This window comes from Brugia malayi (assembly GCF_000002995.4).
Source record: "Brugia malayi strain FR3 genome assembly, contig: Bm_v4_ChrX_scaffold_001, whole genome shotgun sequence".
Taxonomy (NCBI): Eukaryota; Metazoa; Nematoda; class Chromadorea; order Rhabditida; family Onchocercidae; genus Brugia; species Brugia malayi.
The window spans coordinates 16,061,646-16,083,689 of record NW_025062479.1 but is presented as its reverse complement, the minus strand read 5'-3'; the positions used below and the strand labels follow the sequence as shown (position 1 = coordinate 16,083,689).

Here is a 22,044-nt window from a genome sequence, read left to right as displayed (position 1 = left end):
TCAGAAGTAAGTCACTTGGTCATCATTTTACAGAAACTTGCTTCTATTGTTTGCTATAGTCAGTACGACCAAGTATCACTTTGATTATATTTAGTTATTATCTCTAAAGTAAATCCATGACTAATTTCTATTAGCAGAATGAAAAATAATACACCTCGCCATGACGATCGTCGCTCCATGGTTTCTGTTTCCAGTACTGGCAGTAGTAGCTTGATGGAGATAGCAAGTCAACGATCAGTTGGTGGTCAACTGCGGAAGTATAATTTTTAGTCCTCCAAACTTTATACTGAAACTAATAAGGCCTTAATTTAACACTCCAATTTGACACGAGCAGAATTTGATTTCAATTCCATTAATTTTACTATTAGTTAACCGGTTTCTTTGGTCGTTCAGTCTGAAGAAATTATTCAGTTTCTCTAACTTTTAAATAAAGGTCAAAATTTTGAAATGGCAGGGTTGTGTAATAATCTAAAAGTAACCTTATGAATATCATATTTAAAGCGAAATAACTGACTTCATTCAAAATTAGTTTGTGGAGTGTTAAAATTAATGTGTGATTGGCGGTACTTTGAATACCAACAAACAAAATGAAACAGAAAAAATGTGAAAGTTTGATTCCCTCCAAAAGATGCTTACATAAAGTGGAATGAAATGGCATTAAAAAGAAATAGAGAAGTAACTGCATAAGTTCTAATTTAGTTCTAAATTTCCATTTACAAACCTTTCAGATAATTTCGTAGACTTTTAGATTCACTGCTGCAGTGGGGAAGCCAGGGCAGGCCCGAGAAGCCCGTGAAGCAGTACGAACAGCAATGAGCACAATGAACCCGACGGTTATTTTTGCATTATTTATTTGGGTCTCTCTTTAAACACAAAAGTTTATGATTATTGAGTTTGACTATTTAAATTGGGAATTGGACATTTCGATATAGAAATGAATTAAACTGTTTTCTAGTTGGATTTTTTGAATCTTAATTTCTACAGCGCAAACGACCATTAGCGGAACCATTGGATTATGAGAAGTTTTTGGGTGAAAACAGTTCAATAATAGAAAATCTTAGTCAGCGAGAGCTGTTACTGTTTCCGCGCGATGACTTCACGGTATTTTTTATTCTTTTAATTCTCGACTTTAAAATTAAATTGGGATTTGCTGCAGTGTTTCACCCAACATGCATCATGAAATATTCAATTTTCGCAGCATATTTAGATTTCCATTTTTAGTGCTTATTAAGTTTTCCCCAAATTAGAAACTTAGAAAAATTAGTTCAGGAGATATCAGTATCTCCATTGGAACGTACTGTGATGCCATCATTAAGTGTGCGTGAGGTAACAGATGCAAAATGGTTACTTACGCAAGAAGCCCTTGCATTTTATACTGCTCCGCATCGTGTCGTTCGTTTTAATTATGCGCAGTTCGGTTCGGATTATCACAGTATTTCTGAGTAAGCTCTATTAATGTTAACTTTTCAAATGTTATTTAAATTCATTTCATGGGAAAGACCACTTATGTTTGTCATAAAATTGTTCCTTGTTTGAAATACGAGTTCATCATTAACTTTGATTAGTAAGAAATAAGACTTGACATTTGAATCGGATATGTATTACTAAAAAGTTGATTCTATTAATTAATAACAGATAGCAGATATACAATGATATTAGACAAGTCTTCGGGTTAATTAAAAAAAAAATTTTTTTTTTTCAGTCATGATGTCGATCTTCAGCCATTAATTTATGAAAATGATATGATCTATGATGAACAAAAAGAGATAAGTTCTCTTTCATCCTTTCTGTTCATTGATTTTCCGCATATTGCAAATTCTTATAAATATTTACCAATATACTATATTTTAGGAGTTAGAGGGTCGCTGTAGTTTGGATATTATTCGAGAAGGATTCTTGTTCCTTGTTCCAGAAACTAGTCTTTTGGATAATTTCAAGGTGAATGGTCGATGATAATAAGCTCCATTTAAAGATACACTTGTCATTTATCCACTGTTGCCATAAGAATGTGAACTATGGAGAGAATTGCTCTGTTTGAATCACTGGTTTACCTCCATAAACCTATAAAAGTGTTTTATTTGGTCAAAACGTCATTCTTTTTAATCATTAACAAATAAATTTAGAATACAAAGTTAATATATAAAAATACAGAAATAGTTGAATAAAAGTATAACTCAGATTCTGAACATTTTAAATGATTCATTTGTAGAGCATGAAGAAACGTTACTGTGTGCTGAGAAAAGATGAAGATGGAAAAGTTCTACTAGAAATGCGCAAATCACAATTTGCAGCATTAACACATCCACCAATGATTGTGCAACAAGCGGCTTTGTCGACTAGTAAAAAGGGCAGAAATGTTCTTGAAGTATGAGCATAATTGTTATCTAATGCAGATAAGGCTTCATTGATGGAGATGAAATCGAATCGAAACAAAATACAAAAATTATTTATATACGGTTTTGAATTTAGTTCTAAGATTAAATGCGTAGCATAAAATTTGAATTGCATGTTTATGTGTTCCGCTACGATTTTTTTGGAGGAGCAATCTTTTTGGAGTCGCCATTCATAGGCTTACTAGTTCACTTTCTTTTTTGCTTAAATTGATAATATCAGTTGTAAATAAATTGCTTTCATTTTCTCTGATTCGGCTGATGATGTTATGAGTTACTTCGCGAAGCATAACTTTTTTCGCGATATTTCAGCATTTGATTTTTTAAAAGGAATGAATAATAGTAAATTGGAGGTGAGTGGATCTGGTGCAGAAAGGCGTTCATGGGTTTTGGCAGCAGATTCTGATAGCGATTTACCTCGATGGTTAATTGAAATTGATCGTGCTTTGGCTGGCGACTGCAAAGGTTACTTATTTTCTTATAATGAAGGATCACCAGATATGAATATGGAAGTCAGTTAGATAAATTTTTCGCTATTTCAGCTTTGGGTTTTTTTAGTTTTTTTCTTTTTTTTTTTTCGTACTCATTTTTGAGAGTACTATTCGCAGACATAATTTATCATTTAATATTAAGCAGCGAAAGTAAAATCATTTCAATGTGTGATTGATTTTCATATCCAGAAAAGCAGGCTGTTGTGCGAGCATAATATTACAGCAAATTCGATTGTGTTCTCTTAATCATCACCCACACTTATACGATTAAGAGAAGACAAACGAAAAAATTGTAATAAGCTCTTCTGAATTTATTTAATTGATGGGTTTTCACAAAACTACTAGAATCAACGGAAAAGGAAGATGAATTCACTTATTCAAAGGAATGAAAGAGATGTGGAGACCAGTTAGGGCTTGATTATTTAACGGTGAGCAACTGACTGTTATCGGCGAACTGCCACACAACTATTTCCTCTTTTCTTGTTGACATCATCGACAACACGATGTGAATAAACAGTTTGCATTAGCCTTCTATATATATATATATATATATATATATATATATATATATATATATATATATATATATATATATATATATATATATATATAATGTGTGTAAAAATGAGCATTAGAAAAACCGAAAAAAAATAATGCCGCAATACTATCATTATGAAACGAGCTACATACTTGCTGCCGTAGTAATTGTTTACATTGAATAATTCAGCTGTTTCATATTTGTAAAAGCAAAAATTTCAAGTATTGAAAAGATCTATTGAATGCCATTATAAATATTACATTACAAATCATCGAAAATAATTGAACTATATGTTTAGGCTTCTGAAAGAAAATAAATGATAGAATATTATTCATTACATTCCGTAAAGAGTTAAGAGTGCAGGTTTTATTTCTTAAGTTTAAGTCTCTCTTACAGATGTTAATTTGTTAAGTCTTAGCAAAATTTCAATGAATATGGTTACAGGTCTATCATTGCAGCAGGAATTTCTAAGTCCAGTTTAAAATTTTTTTAAGTTCAGTTTAAGTTTGAATTTTTATCGATATTCTCACATTCCAGATGGGACGGCTTCAACGAGTACTAACTTAGAACAAGAATCATCAGGCATGGAAACAACAAGAATGAGTGAGGAACAGATCTCTATAGTAAACAACGACCCTAGTGGTTGGTTAATTTTAAGTTATCAGTTTAATCTTTGAACTATGATATGTCAGCAAATGGATTCCATGAATACTTTTATGGACTTTATATTATTTATATATTTGTATTCTATTTCTATTTCTGAACTTATGGATTTATATTGTTTCCAAGTTTATGAAAATTTTAAGAGCTATTTGGGACTTGTTTTTGGGCTGGACGTAACGCTGCCTCAAAAGCCTTGCAACCGCCTGTTGTTAAAAGACGTTCACTTTTCGCACTGTATCCTGATCTTGATGTTAGTCATTTTTTCGAATTGATTTCATGATTTCAGTACTTTATCTTCAATATCTAAGGACTGTTTTTGTCTTTTAGCGATTATCAATGCCAAAAAGTGAAGCGGGTTGTTTGTTGGCGAATGTTGTTGCGAATGAGGTAACAAGGTCTCCGGAAAATAAGGCTGTTGTTCGGTTTATTGTTGAGTTCCAGAATTTGAATATTATGTTACCTGTTTCAAGTACAAATGTGCAACAGGTGCTTGTTTGAAGTATTTAAAGGCGATGTGTTTTTTTTTTGAGTTTTTAATATCAATAAAGTTGGCTGGCGGAATTGTGAAATTTGTTCTTATTGGCTTATTACAGCTTGTCAGAACTTTTTCTTCCTGAATTATAGTTGAAGGAGTATTACTATTTGTACTGCGAACTTCATATCTTATTCTGTATGCCAATTCCAGATTGAACCTTTCTTTCTACGCATGTTTCTATACGATTGTCGAGCTGGTCAGCGATTGTCCGAGGAGTTTCGAATTGATCCGAACAGCGACGGATTAATTGCATCGTTAAAAATTGGTGGCAGAGATGGAGTTGGCAAGAGTTCAGTTGATAAAAGCACGTTGGAAGAAGATGGTGTTACTACTTTGTCCCAGCGAATACTTGCCGATAAAAACGTTCGAAAGGTTGTTATCAAAAATTAGAAAATTTGCTAACGGGAATTTTTCGTTTCTTTCAGCTCACCTATTATTTGTAACCCATAATTCACTTTTCTTTTTATGTGATCAAAAATAAGAGGAATAGTACTGAATATCTTCCACACTTTTCTATTTCATTTTCAGTTCATCTCTTTAAATTCCTATTGGTTTTTTTTGTTTATTGTTTCTTCATATTTGTTTAATTTCTTCGTAATCTTTAATTCAATAGATTTCTCAATTTTTTCTATTGATCTCTTTGACTTTACTGCGTTTATCATTTAATTTTTTAGTTTTTTTATTTTTATTTTTATGCTTACTAATATTACCGACTGTTACTGATTTTTTGAAGAAAAAGTTGCAGATTTTATATTCAGTTGCTAAACCTCATCGTGATATTTACTTGGTTATTCGTGTTGATCGACTGCTTTCGGTTGATACATCGGCAGAAATGTATATGAAAACAACAAGTGATTTAAAAGGTGTTGCAAAGCTGCAAAAAGTAATTCAGCAAGCTTGTTCGAGAGCAACTCAGGACAAAATGTGTTTTGCTTGGGCTGCAAGGTCTAATACGTTATAATTATATGCAATAAGTTTAATATTTGGGTTAAGGTAACGTATAACACTTATTTCTTATTTTAGTCCTACTGATATTTTTTCAGTGTCTTTGTTCGTGTTCTCATCATATAACCTTATGAAAGCATACATGAATAAATCTTCCTCTTTCTAAATATTTTTTACGTATCTTGAGCTATTTCGTTTCACTTGATTCGTCGATGATCTATATCTTCTTTGTAAGTGGAAGTAAAAGTAGTGTGAAAACTTTTTTTGAACATTATTGATATTTTTTAAAAAAATGCGCAATTAACATCTAATATTAGGGTACTAAATTATTGATGTTACTTTTAAAATCATTCTAAGAAAATCATTGATATGAGTTATTGTTTTTTATGGTAAACATGATATTGCAGGCCTGTATTTCAAGAAATGTTGGGTTATGGAACGAAATCGCCAAATGAAATACAACTTTATCGTTGTGAAGGAAATAGACTAAGTGACGGCGATTTGCAGAAAATTCTCACTGACTTTGGACGGTTGGTTTTATTTAAAGTTTATTATCAGATAGATTTGAAAATTTAAAAAGAAAACTTTTATTATTTCACTGTCTTCACTGTTTTCATTCCAGAATTGAAAAATCCGGAAGATTAACACAATTACCGGCGGCAACGATCAGTGTCAATATTGACTTTTCGCCAAAGGCACCTGATTTATCAAGTCTGTAGTTTTTGATCTTTTTTGATATAAATAGGAAGCATGTATGTAATTCTCATATGTTTCAAGTATTTAATTTTTTACTTCCAGTATTTTTTTGTACTTTTTTCAGTGTGTATAAATTCGAGTTTTATGCCTGTACGTCCGTGGAATGTAACATCAGATAGCCTTGTACCAGCTTGCTTTGAAGCCCAGTGTTTCAATGATTTAATTAGCGAACCACATACAAGTCTTTTCAACTTACTCTATGTATATCCATTAACACTGAAGTATGATAGCCAGAAAGCGTTTAGTAAAGCACGTAATATCGTGTGTACTATACGTTTCATTTCTGTAACCAAAAAAGAAGGCATATCAAAAGTTCGTTTCCATTAAAAAAAATTTTTTAGTCAAATAGATAATGTTAGGTATTAGATGTTGTTCATAACGATGTAACGAGTTAAAGCGAAAAGTAATTAAAAAATAAAATGGAAATATATAAGCCTGATTAGACTTGTTCATTTGAAAACCGAAGCAATTTTTTTCTTTTTTCAATTTGAAGCTATCTTCATACAAACTTAAATTAACGTTGGATCGTAGTCAGTTTGTTTAAGTTCTAAAAAAATTCGTGTTTTTACTTTAGGTCATTTACAACCGATTTGCATCACCTACACCATTTGTACACAGCATGCGTTGCTCAGTGCAATACCACGAACAAAATCCAGTCTTCAGTGATGAGGTATTTCTAGTTGCAGATTATTTTACTGATAATCTTTTGTTCGCTCGAGTTTACTTGTTGAAAACTGAAAAAATTAGCAGCATTTAAGGCAGTAGGTAATTTTATGCAATTTCTCATTTGTGGTCATTATATACATTGAATATTTGAAAGGGAATAATGCGAGGCGTTAATTTTGCGTTCTAGTGCATTGTGTTATCTCCTTAGGTTCGTAAAATTCCACGATGTTTTTATTTAAATTTTGTTTTCAGATAAAGATTCAACTTCCAGTTTCATTAGATACAGGCGATCATTTATTATTTTCATTTAGTCATGTGTCAGTTGCAAGTACCGTTTCAAACAAATCACAGAACGAGGTTTTCTCTAATTTTTTTATCGCTTGATTTTTACTTACTATGCAGCTTTGCTTGAGAAAAAAGTCAATTTTTATATGTAATTATCTCTTATTTACTCTGCATTTACTGTCGAGATTTTTTGTAAGGATGAAGTAGCAGTTACTCGATCATATATCATATGAAATTTCAGAATTCTGATAGTCCTATTGGATATGCTTGGTTACCTCTGTTAAAGAAAGACCGTTTGATAATCGAACGCGATAATCAGGAGTTTTCTTTATCAGTGGCTACCGATTTACCGCACGGTTATATAAGCTACCAATCACTAGGATTTGGAAAAGGGGCGAGTTATTCCTTATGTTACGATATTGTTCCATTTCGAATATTGCATTATTAGGAGTCGAATATCATATTCCGATTTCGTTTTCTGATCTTGATGCTGCAAATCTTTCTTATCTAATCTATTATTTCCCTTTGCTTATCAGTAATCGAAGCAGTTTCATTTCATATTCATTTAGTTTATCCATTCAGTTTATTCCATTTTTTGTTTGGTCCATTAAATTTTATTACAGCATACTGGACCAGATATCCGTTGGGTGGATAATGGCAAACAGTTATTTCGTGTTCGCCTGCGGCTTGTTTCTTCAGCATTTACAACCGAAAGAAAGTTGCAAGCATTCTTTCAAAGTTGTCAGAGGTTTCAACGTGCGGGTCTCACTGGTGATGTATCGTCAAAAACTAAAGTTGGTTTATTATTTTAAATAGAGTAGTTTTGCTGTTCGGGGTGAGGCCCGAAAGAGAGGGAGAACGAAAAAATTATTGAGGCAGAAAGCGAGTTTCAGTTCAGGGATTATTATTTTTGTTGAGAGATGCTGCGCACATGCGGCTTTATAATCTTTGACTCTTTTGGCAATTTTGACCTCAATAAAAAATGTGATATTCTTCCCTTTCCATTCTTCTCATTTAGCAGTAATATATTGTCAACGTCGGATTTTCTCTACTTACTTACGCTGATACTCTCCATTTGTGATGTTTGTGATTTTTACTAATATCTGCAACTTATCTTCGGAACTGAAAACTATTAAATCGTGTTCGTTTTTATTTATTTCCTCTTTATATTTTTTATTGGTCTTCTAAAAGCATGTTTCTCAATATTTGTGCAAAATATAATTAGGTTTTCATTCTTACACTTTTGTAGCCAGTTGTTTCTAATTTTTCCAGAATTTTTGAACAAAGCTAATCATTGGAAATTGCAGTATTTGTGGAGCTAACGCTACTGATTTTGATCCTAAGCTTTCCCTAACTTATTTTGAAGTGATAATCGATTCTCACTCTTACAGAAATTTGTGCTTGTTCGATTTATCGAATCACTGGTTTATTCGAACTGAAACTTTAATGTATTACTTAGCTTTCAGGGAATATTTCATTGTTTTGCTTGTTTTGGGTGTAAATTTGCTAACAATTGCGCATTGTAGTGGTTCAGTCTGCCAGGTTCAATTTCACCAGTTAGCAATACACCGTCGTCTCCTCCCTCATTAGTGGTCACGCGTTCCTGTTCACCATCTTTCGAAAATCATGGATTATCACAGGAAGAAAATTTTTGGCATTACGTAGTACGGAAAATTGAGGTGAGGTTTAGTTCACACAATTTTGCTACAAAATTACGAGTACATAACCGTGGTTCATAATTTGAACAACTCTTCTCGATGTGCAATGGTACTTTGTCATTACTTTAATATTTAGAAAATTTTAATGGGTACTGATAGTTTTATTGCTTATTTATAGTTCCCATTAAAAAATGATTTATATAAATAGCTTGATATTGGCTAGGAAAGTGCTACTTTGCTATTTTACTTTTTTTTTTTCTATTAAAAAGCTTTTTTATGTTTCATAATGGAGTCAACAGCACTTTTTATTACTTTACTTTCTTCATTTCTCCATATATCCATTTATTTTTACTTTGTATTATAACACAGTTTATTGCAAACGACGAGTAGTTTTTTTTAATGTTCATTAAGTTTACTTTTTCTGTTTTCGTTGTATAATAACTAAAGTAAAGTAGTATTGGGCTATCCACCAGATGAATTTAACTGTATGTTCTTGGCAACAAGTATGAGGATTGTACTGCTGACTGTAAATGCTTCCTAGTTTTACCACTGAGAGAAATGCATGTTTACGAATGACCACTAACTCGTTATCCTAACCTTTGCAGTAAAAAGTTCTTCTAAGGAAACAAATAAAAGAGCAAATTATAAAATATTTGCTATTTTACTTATTTGAAACTTAATAAGACAAAACCTTGGATTTTAAATAGGATATTCAAATTTTATGTATGAGTAAAACCTTCGTGGTGTTTTATTTTCTGGAATAGTAGTTTTGTATTTATTTTATAAAGTTTTGAACAATTTTCAGTTTTAAAAAATTATCACAACAATGCGAGCTGGATCACGATTGCTACGACAGCCTTCATATATTTTTCAGAAACTTAACTTTTTCTCACTTTGGAATTTTTGATAAATTAGTAAACATAGAGATGTAGGCGACATTAAGGCAGAACCATTGGAAATATATTTTGTCTATCAGGTGGTGGAATTACTCAAAATAAAAGGATACATTATTATTATTATTGTTATCATTATTTTATTTGATTTTTAGGATCTGTTGGAAGTCGACATTGATCAAATCATACCATTCCTGCCAATAACTTTGAATCGGTTATTCACATTGTTGACATATTCGTTTACCGATGATATGGCTCTGAGCACTTTGGGGTTTGTCTTTCAAATATTTTAGGTTTAAAAATAACTAAAAAAAGGTTATTTGAGGGCTCATATACTTTTTATTATGTTTTTTGGTCTAAAAAGTGAGCAATAGCCTTACTTTGCAATTTCGACCATTTTCTCAATAGTTGAAATATAAATCAAGAATAATGTAATTTTTTTTTAAAAAATAATTTTCAGGAAATATTGAAACAAAAAGAAATTTTAAATATAAGTGATTCTTTCAAGAACTTTATTTTTTTTGTATAGACAGTCATCAGAGTTCACGAGCTTATATTGATTTTGTTTGCACATAATTTCTTAATTGCTGTTTATAGTACGCTGATTGGTATTACTGATAAAATTGCCGCGGCAGGTCAAAATCATCTTTTGCGTACATTTGTTATTTATTATTTTCAATCAGCAGCAGTAAGAAGCAAATCAAGCTCTGACGATGAAACTGTGCATTCAGCCTTGTGCAAGCATATTACTTCACATGTAAATTATAATATTTTTAAACTTTATTTTGCTTTATTCAAATCAAATCAACTGTTATTTTTGTTTAACTTATTTAAGTAGATCTTTGCCTTATTTATAGATTGTTTGTACGGTAAACGTTACTGGAAATTTTCGATTTTTTCTTAAGAAGCTTTTAAAAGATGCGTTATTTTAGATCAGCTATATTGAGACAGATAATGGTTCACTTGCCTTAGTATTTCGGCAGCTTTGGTTCCTTTTGGTCGTTGTTGCAAAGAGTATGGTATTATGGTTGCTTGATATCGGTTTGTATAAGGTTTGATTCTTTTAGCAAGCATAAATATGTTAGTTTGGGTAGAAAAAGGACCTCCGCATTTTATAATTTTTATTAAAAATATTTATTTAAGGTACCAAGAGAAAATCGTTTTTCACGAGAATTGCTGTTTAGAATTGAACAGTTAATTGATAAGGTTGTTCTGCTTATTACAGCAAAACATCGAGAAATTCCTCAGGAGTGTCAACTGGCAAATTCAGCTGTAGCTTATTTCTTAAGGGTAAGAAATTAGCAGATATTGAAATAACGAATCTTTTTGGAATTATAGAAGTCATTGAAAAATGTTATTATGTTGAGATTTTAAGTTTGTTAACATGCTAAAACATTTCAGTACTGTTTGAGTTTTCTGAATCGGGGGTCAGTATTTTCTTGGATACATCGCACCATTGAAAGTATGGATGAAAGTTGCTCAAGGGTATGTCTATTTTTCAGATCAGTTAAGCAGTTTTCCAGTTTAGACACATGATGCGATATGAGCAAATATGTATGTGAGTTCGTGTTTTATTGTATGCTAACGCTATTTTCAGACTATGCTTGATTATAAACTGGAATTTCTGCAAATAATTAGCGGTCATGAACACTGGATACCACTATGCTTACCGCTGATATGCGACGTTTCCGGAAATATTTTTAAGAGAAACAGTTCTTTAAGTACAGATAGCATATGTAAGTGTCTTCCTGTCATATTAAAGTAATTGTTTAATGGTTATAATTCACTATACCTATAATTAATATCATTTTATTGTGTTCCGACACATTCAGAAGTAGATTTGTATTGCTTATCAAAAAACTCTTCAAACTAATTAGAGGAAAGGGGGCACCTTTTTTATAGTTACCTTGTTTACAGTCACGAATTCTAATACCGGCAGTCTGTTTACCAATTTATTTACGAAATTTTTTTCATCTCCGATAAACAGTGGAAGTGGAAATGATTACTTTTGCTGTAAGTTTGTGTTTCAAAAAATTTATTTGCTGTGCTAAGGAGTAACTTAAATGAGATATTTGGTATTTGGTTTGGCATTAAATGAAGTACATTTCTCTACCTAACATTATAAGGTAGGCAATTATACTTTATTTAAATGCATAGGTTGAAAAATTTCTACATGATCTTGCTAGAAAATGGCTCGATTTCTTTTTTCTTTTTTGCTCTTATATATATTTTTTGCTTTTATATATTATGGTTCATAATTTATGAGAATTCGAGCTTAAACTCTTAAATTCATCAAAATGTTCATTATTATGCCTCAAATGTAGGTTATTGTATTCATATTATACTTACACATGGAAGCTTGAAAATTTTTCAGTTCTTTTATTCTTGTTGAACTAATTGAAAATTTTCAATTTTTTGCAGATAGTCGATGTTCGGAGGAATTCATCATGTCCACTTCATATTGCAGACACCACTTTCCAGTTGGTTTATTGTATCAGGAACTAGACGCATCACTTCGTGAACCGCGTGATTATCGGCGAAGAGTGATTGCACTATTGAGGAACTTATTTGCAAAACATGCTAGTGATAAACGTTATATGGATACTGTAAGTAAATTCCTATGTCTGTTTTTAGTTTAAAAGTTTGCTTTAATTATTACACACAGTTTAAATTAGTTTTTTTTCTTCATTACATTACGCAGAAGGAGGAAGGGGTTTGAAATTAGTCATTATTTTTACCATCGCATTTAAAATTATCATTAATTCTCACTGAATAGTGAATCGGCCTGAAATATATGCGAAGTATTGGTTCATAACAGTCGATAGAGATGATTAAAATTCTGAATTCTTTTTTAAGAAATTTTTTAATAGCCGGGCGAGGTTGGATAGTGCACTAAACAGCAATATATTTTTTCAGAGTGCTCAAAGTTCTATTGCTACACTGTATTCTCCCTTGATCGGTTTAGTGCTTGATAATGCGGCAGAATTTGAATCATCTGCTAAATCGGATCCACAAAGCCTGTCACCTACCTGTCTTAGTACTACTGGTAGGTCTTGAAAATAAATGTTTAATAAAAATAGAATAATTTCATTCTCGTTATCTCAAATAGAATAAATTCTCTTTTAGAAATATTGCTTTGACTTTCCATGGGTTACTTTTTTTCATTTACAGCTACTGTTCGCTTTGTCTTGACATGCATATATAGTTTATTATTATTATTATTTTATTTCTAAGCTTTGTGGACAGACATTAATACCGTTGATGAATTTGAGAAAGATATAATATTTGTGAAAAATAAAAAAAAAAAAAAAAAACTGTTTTTAGCATTTCTGTACATCACTCTACTCGGTTTTCATTTTTAGGTCGGTCGTTATCCTTACCATCACATGGACTGCTATCTAAAGTGGGGTGTTCCCTGAAAAGTGTTTCTTCGCATCAATCTTATGCAGAAAAACTCAGTCCTCCTTCATCTGTACCTTGTATCGCTGGTTTAATGGAAAAGTTGGATCGAGTGTGTTTCCTTTTGTTTATCTTGCATATTATAATGCTTACATTTCAAATATTTTTGATCTAGATTTTTTAAATTTTGTTAAAAAATAGTTTCTTATTTTAATTTCTTAAAAAGTAGTTTTAATAAAATAAACGGTCTACCGTAGTTTTTTTTTTCCTTTTTTGGTGGAATATCTAGACGTAAATAAATGTTTATGCATATGACATATATATTGATTGCCTATATAAATATATTAAATACCTAATTAGTTGTTTTCGGTATTTCTATTTTATTTTATCAGTTTTTTCTTTTCATTGAAATAATGATTATCCGAAAGACAATTTTTAATGGATTGACTTTTTTTCACAACTTTCTAGAGTGAATCAAGAGATTTGATGTTGTGCACTCTTTATTTATTACATTTCCTACCACGTAAAATATTGGCTGCAATGATAACTCGTTATGAATCGAATGGTTCGTTGAATAGTTTCATCTGTTTATTGCGTACTGTTCTCGACTTGTTCAGATATCACGGCAAAAATTACACTATGCAACGGACATCCAATAAGTAAGTCTTTTTATGCTTTTGTCAAAAATCAAAAATTAAAATTTTTATTAGCTCATTAATATTTTGCTCAATCATTTATTGATCTTAAACGCTGCAGAATACGAGGCACACGAAAGACAATAGTAATTCTACCGCATTCCGGCTCATCCGCTGGAACATTGGGAACTAATTCGACAACACTAGATAGTCACACATCAATATCGGGTGATTTCAGTTCTCTCGGAATAGGTCCTCATTTTAATTTAGTTTCATTTTGCTTTTTTATGAATATAGCTCAGGACTGCTATTGACATTCAATTTTCCAAAATCAAAGGGCGTTTTCAAATATGTCCATTCAGTCAACTGCATTATGTATATATAATTGAATTTATTAGGATAAACAAGATTAGGAATTTCGACATTTTCATTTGTTTCAGATCCACTCTCAGCAAAACCATGCATTGAAACTGATGTAGGGGGCGCAACTCCATTTAGCGTACTGCAGGAATCAAATCTGACTCAAGAAATAGCTTTGATTGTTTTAGAAACTGTACAAGTTTTGGCCCAGCATATTTCGGCAAGTTTTTTTTGAATATTTGGTCGTTATTATCGAAATAATTTTGTATGCATGATTTTTGAAAAAGGAACTTCCATGCTGATTATAATTTATATAAAAAGAATTGATTATAAGAAAATATGTTCTGCAGACAAAGTGTAAGTGAAAATAAAAATAACATCTTCATAGCACTTACATAGAGATTGTCTTAATTTTTATCTTTCTTCACAACAAATTGAGAGAAACAATATCTGAATAACTTTTCCCACATTATTGTTTGACACTTGTTTAAGAGCGTTATTAAAAATTCGACAAATCCCGAGGGAAGTAAAAATTTTTACCAACTGCTTCGTCTGTTGCTGTCACTGTTGGACGATTACTGGCCAGAAGCTGTACGACATCACACCCTTGGTGCGCTTGCTGTCTTTGTTGGTTTGGTAAGTTTTCAACTTCGTATTTTGACTGATGTCGTGGTCAGCGGAATTTCTTCATTAAAAAATTAATGTATTTTTCAAGAAGCGATGCATTAAAGTGAATTTTTAAAAGTCAAGTTCAAAATAAAAAAGAAGTAAATTTCGTAGTTGCAGTTTCGCATCCAACTTTTCCAAAGTGGTCCTCTGGACGGCTTGGCGCTATTGATCGAATCACTTTTACTGCAGATGAACAGTCGACTTCCGAAAATTCAAAGTGCTGCTACTGCACTTTTACATCTCATTCTTAAAAATGGTTACGACTTCACCTCGAAGACAGGTTCTTTCCATACACATTATCGAAAATCTATCTCGAAGATACAGTGAACCTTGCTGAAAGCTTAATGAGTACCAAAACAATTTATTTTTAAATCTGTTTGAGATTTTGCAATATACCTTACCTCCTCTCCTATGGCTGTCAATAGTGTCTATTTTTATTAAATCGTCATTATCAGTGGTGTGTCTCGAGCGCATAATAGCAATTTCTTTCAACTCTTGAGCAAAAATTAACGCAGTAATTTTCTTTTCATATTACAGTGCGCTTTCCTATGGCTAATTTAAATGCAACAAAATCCCCGAAAATATTCGATGTGCAGCGACTTGGTCGACCTGGTTCTCAGACTGGCGTCGCATTAGCTAAGTTGGTATCAAATTATCTATTAGAAACGTTAATGATAAAAATATATTTATTTCTTATCATCTTTCTGAAATATTAAGCATATGAAATTGTCGATATGTTTTGAAGTATTAAAAACATTTGGGAGGAAGAGCAGGAATCATGGCAACTGTAAGGGCTCCAACACTTTAGCTAATTTTTGTCATTTCATTTACGCGCAGTCATGATTCAATCAGTGCTTCTGATTCAGATTTGAGATGTGTTCGAATGTTTATAAGTTAGATTTTCACTAAACATAATGAATAACTTTATTTCTATTCCAGACTACTTGGGAGGAAAGTTCCTCTTACCAATAAAAGCCGTTTCGAACACGGGCTGGAAATTTTGGAAATGTTAGTGAAACCTCAGTCTGGAACCAGACCAACATATTTTGAGCGAGGAGTGGAAGTATGTGTTTTTCATTGACTTTATTTTTGAATTTAGAGCTTTATTGAAATGAAATCAAAAAACTGTAAGGATGTGTCAAGTTTTTTATCAGTTTTGTTCCGACATAAAACTTAAACTTCGTTTTTCTCAGATTTTCATTGTATAGCTTAGTACTTTTTAACAGCAATTCTAAATTGTGTTCAAAAAGAAATCGAAAAAGATCTCATTTTTTATTTTCGCCCATTTATCATTTTAAAAAATTTGAAAAATTAAGGCCTTTTTTATTTCTAATTACTAATTCCACTGCAATACAACGCTAATTTCACTGTTTCCTTAAATATTTTTTGTTTCTTTTAGGAATTAATTCAACAATTGCGAGGTGTCCTTTCGGCGACTGATGCTCTTGCGAAAGCTGTTGACGACCCCGTATTTTTTATGCAGTTTGTTTACTTTGAAAGTAGTTGTTAATTGCGTTTTTAAAACCCATAAAAACAGCTTTCTAATTTGTCTTCATAAGAAATATTGGTATGACATTTATTTTGACCTTCTAAATAAATCAAGTACCATGCTGCATCCAAACCATTCAGTTGGAAATCTTTCACTGTTGATTTTTTTATAGATTCGGTTGGCAGATTTACATGTACAGCTCGCTGATAGCTATCGAGGATCGGCAGCGTTAAGAAGTGCTTGGTTTGAGACACTTGCTGAAACACACATTCGTGAGCGTTGGTTTTCTGAAGCAGCTGTTTGTGAAGCTCATGTCATTGCTATCATTGGTCGGGAGCTTGCTATCAATGGTTTGTATTCAGTTGAAATCCCTGTTTAAATAATATAAATAATATGTACAAAAGTTATTCATTTTTGAGATAGTGAAATTTGTGGCAATCGACTGAAATTGTCTGAATTACCGAACAGTGAATTATCCTTCCATTTCCTGATTAATAAGCATTTAGTTGAAATCTTCTATTTAAATATAATTGTTCTTTATTTATTCTTGGTAATTATGAATTTTTTTAAAGAGATGGATGATCACCAATTGTCATACGCATGTGATTTACATGACGGTATATTATTTAAAAGTCCAAAATTTTGATTTCCATATTGTGTCTAGGTATTTATTTTAAAAACTGAGTGCATATATTCATTTCGTACATTTATAAAAGCAGGATGTGCGAAAATTGACTGGGATTTGCTGGCTTGTATCAATGATACGATAGCTAAGGAAGAAATTGTAAATGATACAGATTCAGAAATTATACAGCAAGCAGGATTCAGTTTGGTAAGCTCATAGAATATGTGAATAATTTGGTTGAAAGCAAACTCGGGAATCTTGACTCCTGATTTTTAGGACACTTTCACCACAAAAGTAGAAAAATTAGTTCAAACGTTAATCATGGCTGAACGATATGAAGCAGTGGGACCGGTTTGTCGTTTAGCAATTCCAATATATGAACAACAAAAAAATTACCGAGTAAGTTCTTTTCCTGTGCAGAAAAGTTTCAATTTAACTTTGGTTAAGAATATTCCATTTTTCTGGAAATCAAAAATTCCTTTCTATTAGGCTTTGGTTGGTATATATGCCGAATTGCAACAAACATTTGCCTTAGCTGATCAAATGAAAGTCAGTGGCAAACGACATCTTGGAACGTATTTTAAAGTACTTTTCTATGGACCTAAACATTTTGGGTACGACCTTAATGCATTTGTTACTTAAAATCATTTCTACTTCAAAGTCTTTACTTTCAGTAACCAATAAAACCACAACTTCAGTAAAGCTGCAGCTTCAAATTTGAGAAATACGAGTGAAATAAGCTCAGTCTCCTCTCTTTCGTCATCTTTTTCAACTTTACATGCTACTTAGTCGAGCTGTGAATTGTTTCTAAAATCAGCATGAGAATTATTTGATTTGAATTTTATATATTTAATTGGTTGATCCTAGTTTTAGGGTGCAACACGCTACTGAGTGGGTTTATCGTGAAGTAGGTCATACCTCGTTGGCAGAAGCCTGTGAGCGTATGACGGATGCATGCCGTTGTATTCTTGGCCATAATCGAGTACAAATTATTGCAGGAAGAGAAGTGCAAATTTTTCTTTTTTCTTCCAAATATTTTGTTGAGCTTTTTGATCCTTTTTCATATTTCATCCTACATTTTAAGTGATATAAATTTGAGATTATACTATTCGTATAATTCTTAATTATATTTTTGTTTTCAACTTTTTGAGAGTTGTCTATTTTGCAATTTACTTGAATTGAAAAATGGCGTAATTCGCACTATAAATTTCCTTCTACATTTTCGCATCTGTGTTGTTTTTTTTTAAAGCATCAAACAGATTTCTATTGCTCTAGATTGAAATAGAATAAACGCTTAACAGAAGGATCATTTTAAAAAGAAATAAATTGAATAAATAATTCCTTAAAAATTGATGAAACCAAATTGGATTCAATTTAATTTCTTAAAGATTGATGAAACCAAATTGGATGAATCGATAGCTTATGTACAAATGATGCATGTTGAACCGTGCATGAATGGTTATGACGTTAGCAGCTATGAAGCTCATACAAACATGCGAGATTTCTTTTATGAAGTATCGATGATTGATGAAAAAGTGGCAGCCAATGCACCCCAAGTCGCTCGACAAGCACTTAAACGTATTTTTATTACGGGTGAAAGTTTGTTTATTTCTCTAACAACTGGGAAAATTAAAATTTTCAATTTCACTCACTTTTCATCCATTTTGTTAGGTCTTAGCAATGGGGATAGAAGGAGTGAATTATTTTTTCCATTGTTCTGTTTTTTCCTTTTTCAAATTAAGAACTGGAAGATTTCAGTAGAAGATAGCTTCCCGAATACACGACGCCGTTCACGCGTCGTGAATCAGTCTGAAACATCGTTATCACCGTTAGAATTAGCATGTGATAAATTGATTTTCAAATCAAAACAATTGCGACGAATATTAGACGCAGCTTCAGCCACTGGTGAGCCAAAAAGACGTCTGGATGTCAAAGGATTGCAATTGTTGTTGCAGGGCGCTGTGCAACCTACTGTTAGCATTGGTTCATTCTTTTACTTCACATTAAAAGATGAGTTTTTCATATCTTCAGCAGTTGAAAATTTTTTACTATTTTTATGAAATGGAGTTTTGTCAGCCTCACTGTTTAGTTTAAAATTTTTTGAAAATTTTTGTGCTTTAAGATACGAGCCTGTTTGCAGGTGAATGTTGGTCCTCTTGCCTATGCAGAAGCATTTACTACACCAACGCAGAAAATTCTTTATGGCCGAAGTGGTATTGAAAAATTGGCTGATGCGTTCAGGTAGTGTTTTAATGTATATGAGGTCAAGGCTCTTGAAAGTTTCCTTTGTATCCATCCCACGACTATAGTAGGATATATGAAAAGAGTTTCATAATCAAAATTTCAATTCATTCGAATTAAGCAGCTGAAAACCCAAATTTCAAATGCATTTCGTGGAACCAGGTTTGTTCCTTTTTTTTGCAGATCTCTTGTATCGGTTTGTGCAGAAGCTTTAGAAGCAAATGAAGCGGCCATTGGTGAAGATCAAGTTGAATACCATAACATGCTGAAGAATGCATTTGCAGCAATGATGGAAAGGCTAAACGGCTATTTTGGTGACATCGTATGTTTTTTGCAAATTTATCTTTGGAATCTAGTAAGCTCAAAGAATCACTCTGAATGTATGATAAACAGTTCAGAATTTCCATATATAGTGATTTTATTTTAACTTACTCGTAATTCTTGTAAGCTTTAACAAAACAATTTTGCAGGTTTCCTTAGACGGTGATAAAGTTGACAAGCCATCTACATCATCTCCAGATGAAATCAGTTCGAGGAACTCCATGCACATTCTGGACTCCATCGGCGGAATTAGCAGTTGAAGCTTATCAAATTCAGACTGAGAGTTGTGCGAAATGTTCTTTTTCTTTTTTTTCTGTACCGTCTATCAACTAGTAGTTATCGCTAAATTTAGACTTGTCTCACAGATCTCATTTTCGTGCATACTTCATATCTCAAGATTTTTTTCTTAAAAAAAAAATCCTGATAATTTAAACGATTCGTGTGAGATTTGTAAAATTTCTCAGATCACTTGTTTATCTATTTATCAATGTCCATATGTATATGTCTGTTGTTTCTTTGGGTACAGTGTAAATTATTTTTCCCATTTTTTTGTGAACGAACCTCAAGATGGCATCTGCAAGTTGTTTCTTACGTGCAAGTCTGCGAAGTCCACCTTCCTTTTTGTGATTTTGTTGGTTTCGAAATTGTTTCATTAATCATGTTTAACATTAGTATCAGATTTCTCTCGAACTTCCATTTTTCCTTTTATTGAATAGATTAACAAGTTGTTCACTGCTTCTGCTCTGCATTTGGTTTCAATTTCCATTAAGCTGCATTCAAGTTAACATCAACATAGCTTTTTTTTTTTTTTTTTGAACTGCAAGAAATGCATTTTACATGATATTTAATGTATTTGTAAAGGCTTTTTCCTCCCCTCTTGCCTTTGAGATTGTTCAAACTATTTAAATTTTCAGTTTTTTCTTTAGACCTTTTACTCATGCCTGTCCAGTTTTCGTCCAGGTAATGCTAACCAGGTTGCCAGTAATGTCAGTGATCTAATTATAAAAAACAGTGGTAAAATAAGGTTTTCTCAGAAAACCTTATTTTACCACAAATATAAGAATTTAAAGCACGCTTTAAATTCTTATATTTCTTACACAGCGGTAATAACCGAAAGAAATGCTTAAGCTTAGTATTTTAACTTACGGTCCTCATACTTAATGGTATATTAAATAACTAATTGGGTAGAGACACAACTATTTTTTCTTTTAAATAAATCTTTGGAATTTCAATATCATTTAATTAGATGCAATTGTAATATTGAAACGAAGCGTAATCTTTAATGTTTAATAATACAGCCTTAGAACTCTTTCTGCTTATGTCTGATTGTGATAGGAACAAGTATTCATCATAGGAACCAAGTCTAAAAATAGAAGACATCTTGTGGTTAAATACACAATCTACAATTTCTATTTCAAAAGGATACAAAGCCATACTTTTTTAAGCCGAAAACGGTAAGCATTTGTTTCGCCCATTTTCTGATAAAAATTTTCAATAGATCTCATTCCCAATCTCCAGCCTATAGAATTTCAGCATTGTTGGAAACATAGATGAGGAAATCTAAAACCCGGGCCGCATTGATGGGGCTGAACTCATCGTATTTAATATTTCCCTAATGTTAGCTAGCGAAGATTCCAGACTAAAAAGGCCGATCTACGAAAAATCCGGTTGTTAAAGACTTGCTCCGGTGTTAGAAGTGTACTGAACATCTGGGAAATGATAGTAGCACAATATGATGTCGAGAAGTCTGTATTGAAAGCCTTTTTAAAAGGATTTAGAGATTTAAACTGGTTTTCCTCGTTTATAAAAATTTCCGATCAATTCAGCTTGGATGCGCTGAATAGTCCTTTAACTAAGGCTGCATGAATTTTTCTTATTTTTTGCTTCAGTTTGCTCTCCCAGACAAGAAAATATAAACAGATTGGCATTTTATGTAGAACTGAACCGCTAGTTTGAATGAAAAATCTACTGATGTAAAAGGCATTCCATAATAATATATTGCAATATCATACTTCACTAAGTTAACAGATGCCAAGTCCTACAAACACTCCAGCTAATAAATACCAGTTTGACTAACACTGTACTCAATATTGTGAGTAAACCAATTATAGACATGTAACTGATGCACTTGACAGCGAAAAAGAAATTCGTGCAGTTTTATGAATCACAATAATATGAATCAACATAACGAAATATATCTACTAATTTCATAGTACCATTTTTCCACTGTCTATGATGAAATAAAAATAAAAATTTTTGTTCATCCGAACGTTTCTCATAGTATGAACGAAAAATGGAATGATTTGCAGAAATGACAACAAATAGAAGATTGCTTACGAATTAACATGTTTTTTACTGTTTGTAATTGTAAAAAAGGTTCATTCTGCACGTAACTGATACATAATAAAAGAAACATAAATACCCGCAAAGCATAAGAGGAAGAAAAGGTATTTAGCTCAACAAAAGCAAAAGATCTATCATTGCT

General features: G+C 32.0%; 1 protein-coding gene and 2 non-coding genes across 3 annotated transcripts; 2 read left to right on the top strand and 1 right to left on the bottom strand.

Moving 5' to 3' along the window:
• Positions 1-138: 138 nt before the first annotated feature.
• Positions 139-19,819, top strand: Bm3531 (Dedicator of cytokinesis family protein; the record flags this gene model as incomplete). The annotated part of the gene is made up of 48 exons (XM_043075036.1): positions 139-257; positions 749-857; positions 985-1,101; positions 1,270-1,392; positions 1,852-1,938; positions 2,210-2,365; positions 2,744-2,855; positions 3,957-4,061; positions 4,226-4,332; positions 4,410-4,568; positions 4,768-4,989; positions 5,363-5,562; positions 5,970-6,092; positions 6,185-6,273; positions 6,383-6,630; positions 6,893-6,988; positions 7,237-7,341; positions 7,511-7,690; positions 7,893-8,063; positions 8,796-8,948; positions 9,976-10,091; positions 10,418-10,577; positions 10,753-10,872; positions 10,964-11,110; positions 11,222-11,305; positions 11,418-11,556; positions 11,738-11,833; positions 12,242-12,426; positions 12,737-12,866; positions 13,183-13,331; positions 13,688-13,878; positions 13,976-14,106; positions 14,295-14,438; positions 14,801-14,886; positions 15,001-15,163; positions 15,421-15,523; positions 15,823-15,946; positions 16,283-16,351; positions 16,545-16,722; positions 17,092-17,204; positions 17,274-17,396; positions 17,487-17,611; positions 17,871-18,003; positions 18,386-18,596; positions 18,756-18,970; positions 19,138-19,238; positions 19,422-19,560; positions 19,709-19,819. The coding sequence occupies 48 exons, from the start codon at positions 139-141 to the stop codon at positions 19,817-19,819; spliced, it is 6,567 nt and encodes a 2,188-aa protein (XP_042930970.1).
• Bma-mir-5365.1 lies at positions 3,097-3,180 on the top strand. Its single transcript, XR_006228190.1, has one exon. It is a non-coding gene; the product is annotated as a pre-microRNA Bma-mir-5365.1 (primary transcript).
• Bma-mir-5365.2 lies at positions 3,098-3,179 on the bottom strand. Its single transcript, XR_006228191.1, has one exon. It is a non-coding gene; the product is annotated as a pre-microRNA Bma-mir-5365.2 (primary transcript).
• Positions 19,820-22,044: the final 2,225 nt, after the last annotated feature.